This window comes from Volvox carteri (assembly GCF_000143455.1).
Source record: "Volvox carteri f. nagariensis unplaced genomic scaffold VOLCAscaffold_4, whole genome shotgun sequence".
Taxonomy (NCBI): domain Eukaryota; kingdom Viridiplantae; phylum Chlorophyta; class Chlorophyceae; order Chlamydomonadales; family Volvocaceae; genus Volvox; species Volvox carteri.
Genome location: NW_003307547.1, coordinates 325,892 through 346,192, shown reverse-complemented (window position 1 = coordinate 346,192; position 20,301 = coordinate 325,892). Strand labels below are relative to the sequence as shown.

The window sequence follows — 20,301 nt, the reverse complement described above, 5'->3', positions numbered from 1 at the left end:
GCTCGAGTTGAAGATGATAATGAACTTTCGCCTGGATTGGATTGTTGTGGTGTTTGCGCTGGCCCCTTGACACGGGTTGTCTCCTGCACAGTATGTGACAGCGGTACGTTAATCTACCTGACAACGAGGGTGGGAAGGTCGCCAGACAATCACATGCAAGCCGGGTGTAGAGCAAATTCCTACTAATGCCACAAATTTCTTCTCCCTCAACACAAACTTGTTGGACATCCCTTCCCTCCATCCATCGCCGTGTGCCACGTGCAGTTCAGTACTGTTGCCCGCAGCACCTAGTTGACGATATACCTAATCATGCAGCCGTGTGCGAGGTCCTTCGTTGCATGCGTCATGCTGATCGCCTTGTTGAGCGAGAAACAGAACAGGCAGCGGAACAGGCTGCGACGTCCCCTGGCGAGGTTACCGCTTCACAAGCACTCCTGCCGCAGCCCCAGTCCACGTTGGACGGGTATCAACCACCGCAGCACAGCCAGCATGGCTGGCAACATATCGTTCCCGATAAGTTCCTGCGTGTCTATCCCCTATCCGAGGAACAAGGAGTAGGCGGCGAGAGCCTAACCGCACGGAAACGGTGAGCAAGTTCCTCTGCGCGGATAACTCGCTGCATCCGTGACTTCGCGCACCATGACTGCATATGTCGTGGCCCACCTTCACCTTTTGGCTGGTTGAAACACAGCTGGCACGCCGTTGCGGTTCAGTTCAGCTTGTGATTCGCCATGGTTTAGTTCAGCCGTTGGAGCGTTGAAGTCATGTCGAGTGCTTGGGAGCCATTCGTTTGTGTCGCTAGAATGACACTGCCTGGGCCGTAGCAACGCGCCTTGTGATACAGATTGCATTAATGATTAGTGTCTCGCGCTTGGCTGCGCCATCGCTGTCAGGCCACGCCAATCCGACAGGATCAGCGAAGCTAGCGCCGTGCAGCATGACATCAATCGGTATGCACAGGATGGTCCTGAAGAGCCGGTCCCTTCCGAGCCAGACGGCAAGGCAGATGACGAAGCCCAGCTACTGCTGGCGGCAGAGCTTGCAGAGCGCACAGCGGTTCTCAGCTACGCGTACACAGCGGCCCATGCCTTGCAAACCGTGCCGGCAGCTCATAGTGCTGCACGCCGAGCCGAAGCTGAGCATCGCCCCTTGGAGCTGCTAGTCCTCGGTGCAGCTGCGGATGCGGAACTGGGCGACCTAGCTTCGTGGCAGGTGAGCTCGGCAGGACAGCTGTGATCACCGGCAATTATGGCCCCAATGCAACTGCCAGGTGACTCGTCAACCGATATGGGGGCCACCTGATTTATGTGCCAGGTGGTTGCCGCCGCGTTGGACCAAGACGTGCGGATCAAATTCGTCGGGCCCGAGGTGCCTGATCACCTTGCCGGGACCGCGGCACAGCATGGCCGCGTAGCCATGCGCTTCCTGCAGGTGAGAGGGGTGGGCCGCCAGCCAAAATTCGCAGATCTGTCAGCTCCGTTGAGTCAATGCGCTGAGTATGGCGCCGCTTGATGGGTGGCAGCGTCTCCGGGTTCTTGGTTGTTGCACTAGTCGCGCCTCTCCTGCCGGTGGCGGGACTGCACGCTGCTTCTTCATGGACCTCCCGCGTACCCGCATCAATACCAATACAACGTCCATGGGCCCCCCGGCTTTTACGGACACACCCGCACTTGTGTGCGGAACTTGTAACTTGTATTACACATCTAGGCGCATGTGCTGGGTACCTGCAGGGTACGTACATGCAGCGCGCAGAAGAAGCACCTGACGTCTGCTTTGCATTTAACCCGGGCTTCACGTGTCCCGACTACGACTGGTCTGAGACCGTCAAAACTCTGACCAGGTGGGTAACCCCGGTGTCAAAAACCCTTTGCTTGACCTCGAGCACTCGTCATGCTTCACACTTATCACACACTACGACGAAGTTTACCAATCAGCAGCAAACGTAGGGTTGCACAGTCTGACACCTGTAAAGCACCCTCGAGAGAGGGCGTCATCAAAGCCATATACTTGTACGTCACATGCACCAGCAGGACTAGTGGACATGGGAAATAAGCGAACCCTTGCTGTGCATCTGCTCGGATCGGCTCTGCTCTATGCAATGTCGTGAAATCGCTAATCTGACAACTGCTCATTGGTGGGCCCTGCTCGGCCTTATATGCACAGGTCGAAGCGCTCTCCTGGCAGTGGGTCCTCCAGCGGAGCGCGGAGGTCTGGGGTTCCCGTCCAGCCCTGCATGTTGGTTGCAACCAACACTAGCATGGAGGCGCAGATGGAAGCTGAGTGGCTTCAGGAGTATGGCTGGCATTCAGAGGACTCGGCGTTACCAAACCCATACACCTCGCTCAAGCTGCTCCAGAGCGGCACACTTGCAAACGACCTATACCGTAAAAATGCTTGGCTGGTGGTCTACGAGCACCGGCCTACGCAACCACGGTTGGTCCGTGGCGGTCGCTCAGGCAAGCGTAGCGCCAAGGCAGCGGCGAAGCGCGCAGCAAAGGCGCTGTACAGCGCCATGGTTGCCCCCGTCGCGCGCCTTCTGCGCAAGCGCTGAGCTTCTACGGCTTGAAACCCAGCGGCTGAAACTGTTTGCTGCAAGGCCACCCTGGTGTGGGCAGTCGTTGATTGCCGTCACCGCTGTCGACTCGGTTGAGGGCTGTAGGCGTGACTCATGTCCACATTCGGGTGGTCCTGAGCACGTTGTGTTATTTTGCAGGAGTGGTGCGTGTACGGGCGCGATAGGCTAGTGCAGAGCCCTTGATAGGGCGCTGGGCCTCATGACTATCCCGATCAAGGATGCACGGGGTGACTTGTAAGGAGTTGAGACTTGGCCTGAAACATGCTGTAGACTTCCCCCCGCGCACACCTATGCCTGGGCATGGTTTCTTGTCTTGGGACAGTATAGGAGACCGCCACAGAGTTGTGCCCTGTTGTGTTGCCTCAATTGCTTAAACATGTGCCATCATAGCATTTTTGAGACAATGAGGCAGTCCTGAAATGGATTAGTACATTCAAGCCTCCCGAAAAGTGTTGCTGTTATCGGTGTCGAAGTCTTATAACCTTAACGGACTGGCTCGGATGCTGCATCCACGCTGAGGCTGTGTCTCATATTACGGAACATCGCGGCCCAATATTTGCAGCTGCCTGCTTATCTTTCCCGTTACCCCCACTCGCTTCAGCGTCGCCATTACAGGCAAGCCAGCGGCGCTAGGTGGGCGAACGTTGGTTGGCAAAGTATGGCCGAATGTTACGACCAGCGCTACGTCAAACTATAAGGCACAACCAAGAACTAAATTGTCCGCATGTCGCTGCGTAAGCTAAGACATGTCGTACGGCCTTCGAGAAAACTTTCGCACAGCAAACCAGTGTTGCACCGTCTTGCTCCATTTTAGCAGATTAGAAGCTATAGTACTGCGGATAAACGTTATTCTTACAGCGCGTTTGACCGGACTGAATGGAGAAAGAAAGGGAAAGAGAACGGGATGATGAGAAGGAGTTCGATAGGTGGAAGAAAGAATTCTCACAGATCCCGGAGGTGCGGTCCCTGCACAAGTCCTATTTGCAATGTCATTGTCATGGACCGACCAACTAAGCTGAGCTAGATGCTTCCTCACTTCAGATCATTCTTAGAGAGTATTGGGAGGCTTTCAAGTAAGTACGCTGTTTTAGAACTGTGGACACGGCTCGCGCCTAATATGGGTTTGCTCTTGTGCACTCACAGGCTCTTCGACAAAGATGGGAACTGTAAGATACGGATGGATTCAACCCCGGCGCCATAATCTCATGTCTGACGTACGAGCTTTGCTGAGGTTCCACGCAGATTTAATTATCAAGGAGGAGCTTGCAACGGTAATGCGGGGGCTTGGGCAAACCCCAACGGAGGAAGAGCTCAGCATCATGATGACTGAGGTGGATAAAGATGGTACGAAAGCATCACCGCTTATATACATTGTCTAGTCCTGGAATTGCTGCCGGGGCGGGATTGTGAGGTTCATGTCGTACTACGGGGGGAATATAACGCCGATGGGTTACTCAATCCCCAGGAAGCGGTTACGTGGACTTCGGCGAGTTCGTCGGCCTCATGAGCAAGCAGCCTTCGCCTGCGGATCCGGAGGAAGACTTGCGGAGGGCATTCCGCATGTAAGTGTTGAGCTTATATCCGGGGGACCGCAGGAAAGACCACCGATGATGGTGTTCTGGGCGTTGCATAATGAAGTACGACGTATGTCCAAATCCTGCGGCATAAAGCGCCTTGTACCAGGCCTGCATAATGTTGACAGCTGCTTCGGGTCCCGTCGGAGCAAAGAACGGAAGGCCGAAGGCTCGGACATGGAACAAAAAGGGGGTGGCCCAGAAGGCCTCTCAGGGGCATGTATGGCAGAGGGTAAATGGCCAAATGTCAACCTTGTTACGGGTTGGGTCAGCCCACCTCAATTCGTAATTGACCATAGTAGGGCGTCACCTACTGACATCTTTCTGCGTTTGAGCCGCAGGTTTGACCGCGACGGGAATGGTCAGATTAACGCGGCCGAGGTAAGGGCTGCTATGCCTGGAATTTCGACTTGTGGCGAGTTGTGAGATTTGCATATGCTTTTCTGCAGCTCAAGCACATCATGACCAATATCGGCGAAACTCTGACGGAGGAGCAGGTGGGTGCCCTTCCGGCCTACACGTGGGTAGGGAACCCTTGGCAAACCGCCCTCCGCACAGCGCCTAGCATGGCTAGATGACGGGTCGATGAATCCGACGCCCGCGTGTTCAGGTTGACGACATGATCCAGGAGGCGGACATCGACCAGGACGGCATGGTAAGAGCACACGCCGGCGGATCCAGCCATACCTCTTGAGACCAGCAGACACATGAACACGCATCCTCTTTCTTTGCATGCAGATCAACTACGAGGTGATACACACTGGGTGTATGTATTCGTGCAACTTGGCTGGTCGCAATGCAGGTGTTTCGGCGACACAGCAGTGACGGTAACGGAATCCCCTACCACCAGTGGCTGGTGACATCACTGATTGCACGCGTTCACTGATTTCATGCCCATTACCCTATGACACGCAGGAGTTCATCCGCATGATGGCGACTAAGTGAACGGGGGAGCATCCTGGAACGTCTCCTGGAATGGGAATAAACTTGTGAAAGCTGTGGTGGACATTTGCGTGACGGAGGGTGCGAATAATTAACCTGTATTTGGCTATCGACAGGACCGTCTGTGTATTATATTGCTGGATGTTGATGGGGCTTCAATGGACTTCGCTACGCGATTACAATATATCTCATGCGCTGGGTGCGTGGGAGATACGTGTTGGCCATGGGTGTTGGTGCTGTTGGTTTGCCTGATCGAAATTTTGCAGTGTCATGCCCATTGACGGTGGTCTCTCTCGTTGCCCAACAGTAGCCATCGGCGCAAGGAATGGTTGTGCCGAAGTCATTTTTGGCATGTAAGCCAGGCTAAACCACAACCATATATGTTGGTCTCGCAAGATCTCCAGACTTGGCAATCTCACGTGACAGCCTCAACGCAAATACGCAACCTCGTCAGGTCACCATAACGCCCCCTTAGACGGTCAATTTCAGAAGAGCGAGTCCGCGGCATCGAATGTATAATCTGCCATTCACGCACTATATGTCATATGGAAAACAACTTCAGTTGATGGAAAGCTATATCACCGGCGGTTGTTCCCGCTGCTGCCATATCGTGCACGTACATCGTCTTCATTCCCGCGGCGTTCTCGCGCCGCTGACTCCTTGAACACGTCCCGTGCATCGCGGCCGCCATCGCGGCGATCCCTGCTTCTGCTCCTGCTGTGGCTAACGCGTCGGGCTTCCCTGCGGTCGTCGGACATCCGTCCACGCCCCCGATCCTTGTCATAGCTTCTGTCCCGGTCGTAGTCGCGGTCTTCATCCCTGCCCCGGTCGCGGCCCATGTCCCGTTCACGGGTGTCACGCCTGTCCCGGTCATAACCGCGGTCCCGCCAGTCTGCACTGCCACGACCGTCACGGTCTCGGTTGTAGTCCCGCCGCGCGGGCGGCAGCTCACGGCGATCACGATCCCGTGGCGGGTCAGGTGATGCCGATCCGCGAGCCCTGCCACTGGCTGTATTATCACGCATCGTGGCCGATGGATCGCGGCCGCGACCCTCCTCGCGTGCACCGGAGCGGTTCGGGGCTCTTTGCCCAAATGCCACGGACAGGGACGCTTTGACTGAGGCTGGCCGGCGGTTGCCCGCGTCGTCGACACCACGGCGGTCTGCACCGCCAGCGCCACCGTTCCCTTTCGCTGTAGTGGGCAGATTACGCGACTTGAGCTCCTCGTTAATAACGTCCTGGACTGGCTTTGGGATGCGTGGAAAAATGGTCTCGAAGTAGTACTGCGAAAAGTCCAAACGCCATGGTAACGAATTGTGTCAGGTCCTTCTCGTACATTGTTAGCTAACCAACAGAGCTACAAGGCAGCAGGTCTCCAAAGCAAATATGCGGCGTTAACAGGCACGTGACACGCAGCCATAGCAACTTGGGTTGCGCTAAGGATGGCTAGCAGCTGCCATACACAGAGCCGATACCCTTTTAGAACTTCAAAGAATTTCACGCAACGCGGTGGACCGCACCCTACCGACGGCAGGGGTGTTCAATATGTCCTGGATGCGAATCCTCCGGGCATCACGTTGTTGGGCCGCTGCCAGTTATCCAAGGCTTCCCCCGACGCCGTCCCTGTGCATGACACCACACTAGGGGCGCAGAACCAGGGGCTCAGTCTCGGAGCGGCTGCTCCCCGCATGTAAAGCACCCTACCTGGGACAACAAGAGGTCTCGTACGTAGTCGCCCATAGTCACCTCCTTCTGTTCCGGTCCGCTAGGGGCGAGCATCTGCACGTGAGGAATATCCTTACGTAAAAGGTATGCCTACATACGTCGCACAACAGATTTGCCGTTGCCACTATACCTGCCTTCAATAGCTTCATTGGCAGACGATTCGCACCCAGCATTGCCTGCTTCCAGCAACCCTTCTTACCTCTTGGTCCTTCACGTACGGTCCACACCAGCTCCAAAGCGTCTTTGGGTCCGCAACGTAGCGCAGGTACAGGAAGCCAACCTGCCGGCAAAAGCGAAGCAGAGGAAAAGCTCCCGTAAGGCCATGGTAAATATGCACAAAAGACCTGGGCAAAAGAGGCTGCTTTTATCACTCAGACTGCCATTGCAAACCATGCTCAAACCCGCACCCAAACCTTAAAGGTCTCCATAGCCAGAATGGCCCCCTCCCCTTACCCCCCCCCACCGAGTTACGTACGCTTCAAGCTGTTTAAGACCTCACCGCGCGGATGTACGGCGAATCGCGGTGATCCAGCATATCCTTAATCTGCTTCGGGTTCAGCTTTAACGTGAAAAGCCGGTGGAGGAGGCAGAAGGCCGACGAGGCACCCCGTGCATTCCCGCTCATCCAGGGCTCCACATGATCAACATTCTCATAAATTTCGTCGACAATGTCCGACCAGTTGTTCAAAGAAGTGCATGTCTGTCGGTAGTAGTCAGATCCTAAAATGTTCTGGCGTAGAACATTCTCCAGATTGTATGTAGTGCTAGACCCGTATAGTTCCATGGTCAAGCTCCAAATAAACTGATTAAACTTAACGTTCAAGGAAGCCTGGACTTGGCCCAGCAGCCAACACCCAACGAACAGTCGACCCCGCCTTTATCTAGTCATTCCTGGTTATTTCACAACGTGGTGAGCAACTTGCTTTATTGCAGGTTTGTATTGAAATTAAGGAACTGTTGTAACAACCGAGCAGCGAAATTCGCATTAAATGCCTTAAAAAAGTTGCTCTTTGATGATGAAAGTAATTTTCCACAGAGCACGCTTTCCTTGTATTTGCATATATGACTGCTGTGCCTCAGTGTGTTCTCTTTACAAACCAGTTCCCGCCGTACATAAGCACTTGCTGCCACTTACTGCATGGAGCATGATGAAATGGTCAACCTTCTCAACTATGGATTTCATGATAACTGATTTCCAATCGGTCTTAGATAAGTACCCAGGACAACGCATACTGGCATGAAGCTTTGAGGTCACTTGCTGTATGCGAAGCGGAAGTGGAACTCCTGCATTAGACCCCGAGGAGGTCGTTGCTCGCTCTGGAAAGTCGCTATGTGGGCTGCACAGCCAGCCCCTGAGAGAGGCATCAGTCCATCTTTCATAATCGGCCTGGTATGTGGGTTAGTGCGATATGCGTGCATGTACTGGCACGCATCATTGGGTTTTAGCTGGAGATACCATGGGAGCGCGGGACTGCCGCATAACTCTTGATGTACCTATGTCCAGGTGTTGCTGCTTTTCATCATGACCGCGGATTTGTCCTCATGGGGTTCAGGCAGCGCATCGGGACCGCAGCAAGTACGCTTAGGGCAACAGCATGCTCATGCACAGGCGCAGGAAGTGAGGGATAAGGTGCGGCTTATGGTTTTAGGACCCTGGGGTCAGGCTGTATGACTACAGAGGGGTTCTAATCAAGAGGTTCCATAGCGTCACACGGGAGAAGCCCTTTGCTTGGTAGTGCACCAGCAGTCCGTGCTACATTGGTGAATTTCCTGTAAAGCCCCGCAATTGATTAGCACGGGACGCCTACGTGTGCACAGTCTTTTGCGATGCGAGACCCTCATGGCTATGTAAGGCATTTTCGGTGTAGCACGCGCGGCGTCACCGCGTCCACCGTTTATATTACTGTCGTCTTTATACTGGCTGAGCGATATACCAGATGTAATCACGGCTCCACCACTGCGTGCGTCGCTTACAGGGGTTGCATATACAGTGCATGGTGTCATTGCCCGTGCGAAGCCGTTAAGCCACAGACATCGTCCATCATAAATTCATATCGCCTCAACCTTTCTCGCCCCCTTACGACCTGTTTTCGTTTCTGATACTTGCAACAGTTAATGTACGAGCTGACAGTGTCGAACGAGCGTTTAGAGGTGAGTGCTAGGGGCTAACAAGTTAGTGGGGAGCCCAACATACACGCTCACGGCGTGGCTCAACAATTGCGGCAAAAAATGCTGTAGTAACTAGTCCAAGAGCTTGGCAGGAGATCGTATAGTTATGGCGCATGTATCAAGTGCTACCATCAATGTACACTGTGCACCTGCAGGCTCTTCATGCGAGGCACCTAGCCCGGCGCCGCCGCCGGCGCGCCGTTGGGGTCCGTTGTTTGAAGCTTTACTTGCAATTCGTGCCACGCTTTCCAAATTTCCCTGTGCAGAAGGAGAACCGACAGCTGCACCTCCAGCTCCTAGTGCTTCGACGGATGCTGCGTGCGTGTCGAGGCAATCGCACGTCTAATGTAGGCACGAGCGAACTAATACGAGTCGCACAATCCGAGCTGGATTTGGTAACGGAAGGGGGACAAGGACAGAGTCGAGCCAGCAATTCGGACGAAACGGCCACGCGGGGTCTAGAAGACCAACAAAGAGCAAGTACAATTTAAGTAGCACGCAAGCACCTCACAAGCAGTCATTCTGATGGCTTGCTTCCATACCAATGGAATTACAAGCTCGTTACGGTAGCTCCAACAACGAATCGGATTGCCTCCAATGAAGGAATGAAGCACAGACCAGAAGCCTTTAACAACGTATGAAAAATACACATCCTCCTGTAACTCGAGAATGCCTAGCCAGTCGGCTCTTTTTCATATATTGCCAATAACACGCACCGTCCATACTAAGGTATTACTGCAGGCAGCCACACAGGACAATGACCTACTCGTCTGCATCCACTATCTGCAGCCACCCCAACCTGTCATAAGCCAAGAGCATGACAACGCTTAGTGGTGGTGCGCGCCATGCTTCCAGTCATCGCTGTAGTACCGGTTCCCAGTGTACTTGCAAACAGCGGGGTTCTCGTAGCTGGTGCCCTTAAGCGTGATGTATTCGACCTGCGCAGCGTCGGCCAACGACTCAAGTCAGCACAAGAACCCGCTCCCTGTAATATTGCTATTTTTCTTGCGCTTTCCCAACACAGAAAACACAGTCTTATGCAACCCCTGCGTAACAGCATGCCCGCTGGACACCGTTGTCAATATCAGGGTCACAAGTTCGCAGGAAAACGATGCGTGGCGATGATTGATGTGGAGGTCAGATTTCCCACTGCTATGGAAATCCGTGCGCAAGCATGGCAACCTATGCGGACTTCCTTGCATATACCCCCCATGCCATTATACGTACCGGACATCCCAGAGCCGGATCGTCACCTACAGCAGAAGGGCATAGCAACGTGTTGTTGAGACACCACCTTCGGGCCCTCTGCCTATGGTTTCTGGTCTGGGCTTAGCAGACAACACAGGAAAGCTGCGCATCTTTACTCCCTTGGCCTTTGCTGCCTGCTATCAATGCCCCGGTCGGTAACGAATCATCACAAGGCGTTTCAGTTGCTCGTGCCACGGTCCCGATCCCGGTGAGGTGCTAACACGTAACTCGGACTGATGAGAACTTACTGCCGTACGAGGCCACGACCAAACCCTTGACCTTGATAGGCTCTACTTCGTTGATATACTCCATCGGTGACTTCCCTCCCTACAGAACACATCCAATTGGGACCTTATCACCAGAGACACCGCTTACACACGACACCAATTGAAACTTCCTGCGGTTACAACTAAAACAAACTTGCCGGCAACGTCTGCAAGGTCAGCCTAAAAAACATGGCCTTGCGCCTCCCCCATTTGTTGTGCTCCATGCTGCTTAGCGCAGCACCTTGACGTGTCAGCCAGACCCTAGAGGAAGCATCTTGCCGACACACCTGGAGCCACTTGTCCGTGTGGTTTTTGATGCCGTCTCCGAGTCCCAAGCCACTCGTCGCACGCAAATCACCCTTCGGGACGATTCCGCCAATTGTCTCAGGAATGTCCTTCAATGTGGCTATAGGCACTGTAGCATGCTTCCAATCAACCGTTGCAAGAGGAGTAGCCTTTGTAGCAAAAGAGCCACAAAAAGTTTTGCCGATGAGGCGACGGGCAAAAAGGGAAGTTCCTTGGAGTGCCATTTAACAGAAAGCACAAATAAGGATAACACTACAGCCCGACTACCACAGCAAATCTTTTAGGGTGAGCTGAGCACAAGAAGCCAGAGTGTCGTACATGCTCACTATATGGGTGTTAAAAGTTTTACAGGAAAAGTTCAATAACAAGATAACATGGATGAACTCTCACAGATATGCCTCTACTATGAGGAGCTTGCTTTGTCCTGTTTTGGGCCATACGGCAGGTCAGGTGACCATGGCGCGTGCAACAAGTAGGGAACGATTACCTACCAACAGATAATTGCTTTGCAGGTTGAAGGCGCTAGCTGCAGCGCAACACACACCATCCAGCGTTGTGACCTCTATAAGCGGCCACTTGCTCCAAGGTCGGTTGTACGACATTGTTGGACCGGCTTGCAGTTACCCGGGCGACAATGTTGGGGCTTTACATGTCGGATTCCCGTCAATCCTAACGCATGTACCGGGGTGAACCTATGGGAACTGTAGGTATCAGGCCTTCGCATCCCTTGGGAGAATTACTTGCTGCCGGTACGGCGCAGGCGCAACACGCCCAGTACGGTGATGGTGGGTTAGCTTGCTTGTACCTCTCTGCTAGGTGGGTGAACGGCTGAAGTATATTGCACTTTTGCCGCTGGCAATAATCGTGACTCTTATGAGATTCTTGTTGTACGCTATTGCCGCTCACAGGATTATACGGGCTGTCCTGGACGGGTCACCTTGCAGGGCCGAGTTGTATGAGGCTGTTTGCTTGCTAGAAGCGCTGGGAAACAGGTCCGTCACTTGCACTCGTGCAAGTGCCAATGGGGGGTTCAAACCGCGCGTGGCCGTACCTTGGTTCTAGGCTGATGCCATCGGATTGTCCTTTCGTTTTTGTGGTAAATACCCTACACGGCACAGGGAAGATGACACTCGTAAGACCGTTGTTTGCTTGGCTGCAGATTACAAGTTTTCCTGTCTCCCAGCATGAACGCCTCGTTCAAGGATGCCAGGATGAGTACACCTTTTGTGCCATGCGAAACGCTACAGCACTATCTTGCCCTCTGCCGTGGTGTTCTTTTCCCTAAACTGGTAAGTATGCTTACTAGCTGTGGCCCCCTTGTCGCGCCAAATCAGGAGCCTCCGTTTTGTCGTACACTATCATGCCCTTATTTATTTCGCATCGACTCTGGCTATGCTCAATTGATCTTTCGTCTTGTGTTGCCGTTCGCGAAGTCGATGCCCCGTTGTTGTCTCCTGGCTGCAGGCATGCCTTTTTGATGCTGGTGACATAGAGCACCTTGCTGCCTTGACGGTCGAGGCCTTCGTCTCGTCACTGAGTGACGACCGCACCGCCCAGCTGCCCGCAGCGTCATCCTCATGCGTGTCTTTTCAGACAGTCCGCGGGGACGACGTGCGAGATAGCTGTGTGTTGCCGGGCGTCGTGATCCCCGCTGGAGATGTAACGGTGGAGAGCCTCAATGTACTACGCGGGTTACTTGATAGACAAGGGAATGTAATGCATGGCAAGATGAACTACACCACCGGCGACGTTGGGATTCTGCTTTTTCGCGAAGCCCTGGACGTACGGGGCAACCAGCTTGATTTGCGCAATGCAGCAGCTTCAACAGGACCGAGCAGGTTGTTGACGTCTGAGCTGGAGCCCTGGGGTCCACCTGGTAGGGTGATAGGATAAAGTGGGCGCTTGTGGCTTGTTGGAAGGGCGCTTGTGGCTTGTTGAAGTGCCACTCAACGTTTTGCCGCAGGTGAAGCTGAGGTTCAGGAGCTCTTGCACATCCTTTCTGCGCTGGAAGAACGGTTGGGACAGTCCACCAACACGCATATCGTAGCAAGCCAGAAGGTGAGACGCAATTCACAGGCAGAGTGATATGTATGGATTCAGGTTCCAAATGTCACCCCAAAACGCTTACAGCACGCCGTTTGTTGCTTGGGGTCTGCTTGGACATCAGAAAGCGTCCAATCCATTGCAGCTCAAGCATTGGAAAAATATGAATGTTTATGTGCATCGACGCTTTCCATGACCAGCGGGGTTGTGCTTCCAACAGCTCATTCATGCGCATGCATTCATGACAAGATTTATGCGAAGCGCGAGGCGAGGCAAGCGGTCTCAAGGCGCGTAGACGTCCCGGCAGCAAGAGTTGTAGCTTAAGGAGTCCAGACGCTTCGATAGGTTGTTGCTGATTGTTGCCGACGGCAATGCCTTATAGAGCCAAAACTGACCCGATGTAAATTGCCTTTCATGGGGCCACGAAATGCAGTACAGATCTGACTTGCGGCCAGACTGCTACCGGGACAAAGATTTTGTATGTGTTTCATGGTTGGTCTCCTCCCTACTGATTCTGCAGGGAATTCATCCTATTGTGCACGACTGGCTAGTCAGCAGAGGCGTTGCTTCCATGCAAAGACTTGGTGCTGTCCGTACTACAGCGCTTGCTGCGATTGCTGGGTGTGTACCGCTGGAGACTTTGCTGGATTGCCATGATTCGCTACGCAAGGATGGGTGCATAGGGGCAGCCATCATGGTACGTTACGCTCTAAGCTTTCGCAAATCACGTGTCATGGGGTTGCTAACTTTTTGGTCTATGCAGGAAATGAATGGCCACCAAACGCTCCAATTCTTGCGTAAAGACACAGTCGGGTACTCAAATCCGGTCACCGTCATGCTGAGCTGCCCGTCGGAAGTAACATCAGACCATCTGAAAATGGCCGCTGAGTCCGCGCTCCGGCTGCTACGGGTAACCATTGAGCAGGTACTGAATCGGGCCCACGTGCTGCTACTGGAACTGAGCCTAACACTGGAGTGCTGCTATTGGACTGGGGCATGTGGACATTCTACACATTTTTGACGTGAACTGTATGCCCTTACCGTGCAGGAACGCATGGGCATACCAGGGAAGGGGATAATTGAAAACGTTATCGCAGGGGAGGTTGAGTCGTGGTCAGCTGGGTTATTAGGCAAGTCCGCAAGACAGGTGAGCGTGCCGCAGTGTCCACCTGTGTGCCATGAACTTTACTAAAGCAACTTTGCCTTTTGCAGGCGGCCCTCGTCTCCAGCGTAGCCTTCGCGCTTCGACAACTCAGCCAGGCTGCAACTCACAGGTTCGCCAACAGTGCTACGCTTGCCTTTGAAGGGACTACCCAAAGACAAAACTCCAACAACAACGAGGAATCCTCAATCTTGGATTCTCTGCCATGCAAATTGGCCTGCCTGCAGCGCGCCATTTCGACAGCAATTTTGCTTCTCAAATTGGCACACGGTCAGCACAATTACAATCGAATCGGAGAACTATTACAAGGCTAAGCATACACCGTATGCTGCAACATGATGGACCTGTACAAATGTTTCTGCGAGTAAAGCACACACTTCTACCCGTAGTCGCCATAAACAATGATGCCGCGAGGTACATGCCGCAAATCCTGGAATGGGCCCCCAACAGTCCCAAGATTGTTTGGATTCCCGCCGACAAGCTCTGCTCGTCAAGCGTAACATTGCCCTGAACAGAACGCTGTAATTCTATACAACCCCGTCCTACTCACAGAAATCCCCCGATCCCTCAACCGCAAAACAAGATTGCCCAGTGCACTGATGCATCTCAGTAATACGTGTCCCAGAGCATCACATTGCTGAAGCCAGTCGCTCCTTACGGCTTCTTGCCAACGCTAGCCTCCTGCGGCTTCTCGACGCTCGACGTCATCATCTTGACGAATTCCTACAGAACACAGAAGAAGTCGTTTAGAAAAGGGAAAACATTTATCCTGATACATGCTGCCGTACATGCATACCCCGCCCCCGCTATGATTAATCATGTGCCGGAACAACTGGCATACCAAAACCCCTGCCAGTAGCATCAGCAACGACATGTTGTCTCCATGAAACGCTAAGCCAGGTCCCGAATTGTCCAGGGTTGAATTTGTCCGCGCTCACCTCATAGTTGACCTGTAGGGGCACGGAAATCGTGTAGTTTAGACACATCGTGACGTGCAAAATCAAAATGAAGAAAATATTGCACAATGTGTTGTTCAAATTTATGTCGCTTACCTGACCATCACCGTCACAGTCAGCCTCCCGAATCATCTCGTCGACCTCCTCATCGGACAGCTTCTCGCCCAGGTTCGTCATAACATGCCTCAACTGTAGGAGCCGTATTAAAGACAAAGGTGAACTGTAAATGTGCGAAACGCGTGGTGTCCGTTTCCCCACATGTGCTATCCATACGCACCTCAGCGGCTGAGATGAATCCGTTGCCATCCTTATCGAATACCTTAAAGGCTTCCCTGAGCTCATCCTCATGGTCGTGGTCCTGCGCGACAGTCCAAAGTGGAACGAATAGTCACAGCACGCCTCCAAACGCCCAACGGGGTACCTTCATGCTCTTGCCTTCATCTTCCGCGCCATTAGCATAAGAAACTCCGGAAAGTCAATGGTACCATTACCATCCGCGTCGACCTCGCTGATCATGTCCTGCAGCTCCGCCTCTGTCGGGTTCTGGCCGAGAGAGCGCATCACCGTGCCCAGCTCTTTCGTGGTAATTGTCCCTGTCGAAGGAAGCATAGGCCAATCCAGGCGCACAAGATTTCTAAGCCAGGGCACAAGGGGATCGCCAAGCGAAGGGCCGCGGAGTTAACGATGCCCCAGCCCTCACTTGCACCATAGTAATCCTTGTCAGCTGAAAAATACAGGAACTACTTCCGTTTCAGAGACTAGGCGCGCCAGCAAGACCAACGCTACTCATGGCCAACATTATTTCTACGTCTCCTTGCCCAAGCTGCTATCAGGACTCCACCCACCGTCTCCATCCTTGTCGAACCTGTTCAGTAGGAAGAATACAAACGGAAATAAGACGTGTAAGTAGGTAGAACCCCAGGCAAGGTAGCGACGTGGCTAAAAAGGGTTTACTCGCAAGATAACAGGCAGATACCCTTACAATGCAAAGGCCTCCTTGAACTCCGCAATCTGTTCCTCCGTCAGCTGCTCAGTGGTTTGTGCCATTGCGCGGGCTACACAAACGACTTAGGTATTCAAATTCCACAAACCAAGATGTGTAAACGTCGGGATGAAACTAGTATGACCAAGCCGCATAGAGCCTAAGGTTAGGTGCTGTCTTCTTAGAAGAGTCTCGGTGACGAAATCACGGCAGGCCGTACGGGCGCCATAAAGAGCAACCATGGACTGTTCGGAACAATAAATCAGTCCTACCTTTACATATTTGTGTTCTGCGTTTGCTCAATAACGTTAGGCATGGACTGCTTGCAAAAGTAAAGTGCACAAGTCCAGAAAATGTTAGTATTTAATAGGTCATCAGCGTCATCCAAACCTCAAGCTTATACCGTTACTATATGGCTTAGTGATTCAGCCATATTTCGATGCGTTAGAAGCAAGATTGCCCGCCACTGAAACGTTTGTCATGTAGCAGCTTCAATTTGGTCTTGTTGGCGCTCTGTACATGCTGGCTCATTGGTGGGGCTCGGGGCCCAGGGATATTCACAAGACTGCTGTCGGAGGACGTGCTGGGAGCACAGAGAGGGTAAACGCAGGGGGTGCAAGCGCTGATTTGCTTCGGGCGTAAGGAAGGCTACTTATGACCTTTTGAAATGTTCCGGACGACAATAATACCTAAGAAACGTCGATGGCGGTATTAGGCACACAAAATCAGTTCATTAAGGCCACCGAGGTCCGCTCAAGAGAGCAATGCACGTCCATGGCAGTCTGCAAGCCGAGGCCACAACCGCACCGTAGCCCCTCAAGTAGCGGACTTTTTCCCGCTGAAAATTCAAGTGGAAAACCCCATATTTCTGTATAAGCTTTAGGAGCCCAACTTCGAGGATGGGGAAAATCGAATGGAAACTAAAATGCTACCTGACCTGCGCCGTACGGCACAGCGACCAAGGGTGGTGCCTTTGAAAAAGCCATGGCGGACCCAAAGGTAGGTGCACGTGAACTAATGCTGATTACAGTGGATCGTCGTGCATAATCCCCACCCAACACTGTAGGAAGCCAAACTGCGCAAAACCGGCTACCGACACCTCTTCACAGAACTGCTGAAGGGGAGCCGGCCAAGGGGGGTCCGGTAATCCCAAGGGAAGCTAGCCAACCAGGAGGGTGTGGAGAAAATCTCGCCGCGGGAGGGGGTAGGCGCATGCTTGGCCCCCAACAAGCAGCGGCGACCTCGTAACTGTGGCGTCTTATTTCTGCGTGGAGCAACTTATTTTGGTTTTGGGAAGCGCCGGACCAAGCAGGCCTCACCGTTTGCGCGCACAGTGTTAAGAGTAGGACATCCACTCATGATTGACTCCACATCATTTGGCTAACGAAAACCCCCGGATTTGACGAAAGGAAAGAGATTTGGAGAAGTCCTGCGTGACGGCGTGCCGTTACTTTAAGTAGATGGATGCAGCTTGGTCCGGTCGCCAAAAAGGAAAGGCTGGAGCATGATAGGCGGCCTTAATGCTTCCGTCTTGGCCCACAACATCTCTATGTGTTCCTTCTGCACCCCAGCCGTGACGCACAGCCGTGCCTAGCGGACATGCCGTGACATGGGGGTGCAGTGGAAGATGAATTCCAGGCCTTGATGGAATGTGTATTTGCAAGCCTCTTATGTGTACCGCTGGTCTTCCCGCCGACCGGGGATGGCGAAAAGTGATGACGAAAAGTGATGACCCACTTTGTTCGTGGGTCCAAGCAAAGCTTGCTGGTGCAGACTCAAACGTGCGAAGAGAGTCCTGCAGCAATTGACTTTCTTCATGAGTTTCAGTTATGTGTACCCTTTTGACGGATATCCGTTGCTAAATACACTTTTTGTTAGCCAGTACAAGCGATAAGCATGTAACCTGTGCAACTTCTCCGCTTCATGTGAATAAATATGCTGAGCACACCCAACCCTGCACCCAACGCTTTTGGCGGCACATAGATATTGCAGTCCTTATCAATTCTGCCATAACCTTCCACACATTTGCACTAGCATTTCCGAAAGGTCGCAGCCAAGCCTTACTGAGGCCGCACGCCGTATTGGCTCTTGCTAAGGCAGGCCTCTATTTGAGTACGGACGCTAGCCAGGCGTCGTACTTGCGCTCCCATTCCAAGTACTCGGCTGGCTTCTCGTATGTGCTTTGCTTTGTCTGTGGATTGTAGTAGTACGTGACCACGCATGATGGATCCCCCGTGTACGGTGCAACGTGTTTCTGCCACGCAGGTGGTGCCGGCTCAGGATTGCTGCGAACTTCGTTGCTGAAGCGATATTTGCTATCGCCCGGCTGCATCTGTGGCAGCCTTGTGAACTCCTCCGGCTTCAGTACCTGTACGCAAAGCAAAGCAGGTGCAAGACCTTATATGTTCCTGCCATCGAAAAGAGAAGGCAGATGCAGGTGTAGCCAAGCTCTGCTCATGCTGCTGCTGCTGTTGCTGTGCAAGTCAGGACCAACTTCACGGTAACGTTTGCCACCGGCAACGAGCTAGCAATCCGGCACGCATTACCTGCTTCGCAATGCCTTCATCACCGGGTCGCTTGGCAGGCCGATCCACCTGTGGCGGCACCGCCGCCCCTGCGTCTATGTCTGGCCCGGGGCCGGCTCCCACCGCTGGGGGGCCTTTCACCGCCGCCACACGCTGCAGCTCCGCCACCGCGCGCCGCTCGGCCGCCTTGGCCGCCGCAGCCACGACCGCTTGATCGTACAACGCCTCTGCGTCCTTTGCCGTGCCCGCTACCAAGCGCGCCGGTTTGGAGCGGGCATTTCCCTCGCCTCCCTTGATCCACTCCCCAAAGGTCGCCTCCCACTTGCAACCCGACACCGGGCTCTCTATGTTGACGCTGTCCGGAAACCAGTCCGCCCCGAACCCGGAGCCATCGTGCCACAACCGGACCTGCTCGATGTTTCCCACATCTGGCAGCGTCAAAGCGAAACGGTCACGGCTTCCATTTTCGAACAACTTCTTACTTTGATCGAAAGTATGCCGTGCAGACCCGCGACTGCCCACCAGCTCGATGCTGACGAGCGCATCTGTACCAGCACCGTATTTACTACCCGTGGCAATGGTGCAGTCGTACCGGGTGAGCGGCCTGGGTGGCGGCGCCGCCGGCAAGGATGGGTCCTGCAGCACGGCAGCGGATACATCTCCACTGGCGGCTGCAAGGTCTACAGGTGCCGGTTCCAGGGGGACGTCCCGGACGACTGCAGCCTGCAGCTGCTTGCCTTGAGCCGCACCCGCGCCTTTGGGCACCCAGTCCCGGCAGTCGAAGCGCCACTCGCGCTGCGACGGCAAGTGGGTCAGCAGCACGTGGTCCAGGTGCCAGTTGTCACCGAGACCCGGGTTCTCAATCCACACGCGGCAGGCCGCCATCTCGCCCAGCTTTATAGGTGCAGTCACGAAAAACTCGTCGCGGGAGTTGCGTTCAAACATGGCCTTGGTCTGCGTGAAAACAGGCACCCAGGCCGTGCCTGCGGCATCAACGAACTGGAGTCCAACTTTGGCATCCGTACCAGCGCCGATGACGCCGCCCGTGATAGTCACGATACGGTAGCGGTCGCCCCCACCACCTGGCGTGCCAGTAACTCCTGCAAGGCACCCATACAGTCATCAAATGTCAGGAGCGGTCAGCTGCGGCATGGAAAGCTTAGCGCGGCTCTACAGGTTGCAAATGGACTCCGTAGATTGAGAGCACTGACTCGGCAAGGGCCCAGTATGTGATGTTGGATCTGCAATCGACTGGCAAACCGCAATGGTAAATATCTGGACGCCACGATATTTACCAGGTTTTGCTTAGCCTGGCGACTTGCCACAATCCCGGCACACCCTTCGCTGCAACTGCTTATGCGCCCCTGGACCACGCACCTGATGGCGCGTCTAAGAGCTGTAAGGGCTGCACCTCGCCCGCTATCGCCTTCTCCAGGGTCCACTCCTTCTTCAGGCCATCCTTGCTGTTGAACCAAGCGCCGCATTTCCACCGATACGTGTGTCCCCGGGTCATATCAATCACCTCCACCCAGTCCAGGTGCCAGTCTGCTCCTGGCGTCAAGCTGCTACCCCTCTCCACCACCAACTGAAGTGCACCCGGGTGAAAGCGGGAGACGGTGCATGTCTTGGCGCGGGCAATGGTATAACTCAATGGTGACTAGGGACTTCGGATAAGAACAAGCAAACATACCGTGATGAAGACCGTGATGAGGACAAGGACAATGGCCATCAAATTACGAATGATAGGATAATAGCTTTTCTTCTGCGTTTTCCGACATATGTCTGTTTCGGACAACCTTCGGCTGCCCCTTGGGCCCCAGGCTCATAT

At 53.7% G+C, this 20,301-nt stretch overlaps 6 protein-coding genes across 6 annotated transcripts in view; 2 read left to right on the top strand and 4 right to left on the bottom strand.

Annotated features, from left to right (window-relative positions):
- The first annotated feature begins 91 nt into the window (after nt 1-91).
- Nucleotides 92-2,847, top strand: VOLCADRAFT_103109 (uncharacterized protein). Its single transcript, XM_002946823.1, has 6 exons — nt 92-103; nt 265-586; nt 961-1,212; nt 1,315-1,431; nt 1,731-1,840; nt 2,164-2,847. The coding sequence occupies exons 4-6, from the start codon at nt 1,417-1,419 to the stop codon at nt 2,549-2,551; spliced, it is 513 nt and encodes a 170-aa protein (XP_002946869.1). The 5' UTR covers nt 92-103; nt 265-586; nt 961-1,212; nt 1,315-1,416; the 3' UTR covers nt 2,552-2,847.
- A 545-nt stretch (nt 2,848-3,392) lies between these two features.
- Nucleotides 3,393-5,777, top strand: fap272 (calmodulin-like protein Fap272). The gene is made up of 10 exons (XM_002946822.1): nt 3,393-3,532; nt 3,617-3,648; nt 3,719-3,741; nt 3,818-3,919; nt 4,041-4,137; nt 4,491-4,530; nt 4,599-4,646; nt 4,760-4,804; nt 4,888-4,899; nt 5,065-5,777. The coding sequence occupies exons 1-10, from the start codon at nt 3,452-3,454 to the stop codon at nt 5,092-5,094; spliced, it is 510 nt and encodes a 169-aa protein (XP_002946868.1). The 5' UTR covers nt 3,393-3,451; the 3' UTR covers nt 5,095-5,777.
- A 360-nt stretch (nt 5,778-6,137) lies between these two features.
- On the bottom strand, nt 6,138-7,843 carry VOLCADRAFT_72850 (uncharacterized protein; the record flags this gene model as incomplete). Its single annotated transcript, XM_002946648.1, has 4 exons — nt 7,316-7,843; nt 7,016-7,096; nt 6,796-6,870; nt 6,138-6,374 (listed from the first exon to the last, which is right to left on the bottom strand). Coding segments are annotated over exons 1-4 (678 nt in total), but the record flags the coding sequence as incomplete, so codon positions are not given.
- A 1,523-nt stretch (nt 7,844-9,366) lies between these two features.
- Nucleotides 9,367-11,057, bottom strand: nuoS6 (NADH:ubiquinone oxidoreductase 13 kDa subunit). Its single transcript, XM_002946647.1, has 4 exons — nt 10,787-11,057; nt 10,482-10,560; nt 10,213-10,238; nt 9,367-9,923 (listed from the first exon to the last, which is right to left on the bottom strand). Exons 1-4 carry the CDS (start codon nt 11,027-11,029, stop codon nt 9,813-9,815), a joined length of 459 nt encoding a protein of 152 aa, XP_002946693.1. The 5' UTR covers nt 11,030-11,057; the 3' UTR covers nt 9,367-9,812.
- Nucleotides 11,058-13,859: 2,802 nt separating this feature from the next.
- Nucleotides 13,860-16,095, bottom strand: camA (calmodulin). Its single transcript, XM_002946646.1, has 7 exons — nt 15,949-16,095; nt 15,812-15,831; nt 15,402-15,559; nt 15,244-15,324; nt 15,063-15,155; nt 14,949-14,960; nt 13,860-14,733 (listed from the first exon to the last, which is right to left on the bottom strand). Exons 1-7 carry the CDS (start codon nt 16,011-16,013, stop codon nt 14,665-14,667), a joined length of 498 nt encoding a protein of 165 aa, XP_002946692.1. The 5' UTR covers nt 16,014-16,095; the 3' UTR covers nt 13,860-14,664.
- Nucleotides 16,096-18,052: 1,957 nt separating this feature from the next.
- The window catches only part of mot51 (uncharacterized protein), a gene marked incomplete at both ends in the record, with an annotated part of 28,615 nt that continues 26,366 nt past the window's right edge, over nt 18,053-20,301 (bottom strand). The window contains 3 exons of the mRNA XM_002946645.1: nt 18,053-18,316; nt 18,495-19,573; nt 19,851-20,058. Coding sequence (XP_002946691.1) covers nt 18,053-18,316; nt 18,495-19,573; nt 19,851-20,058 — 1,551 coding nt within the window. The remainder of the gene's footprint in view (nt 18,317-18,494; nt 19,574-19,850; nt 20,059-20,301) is intronic.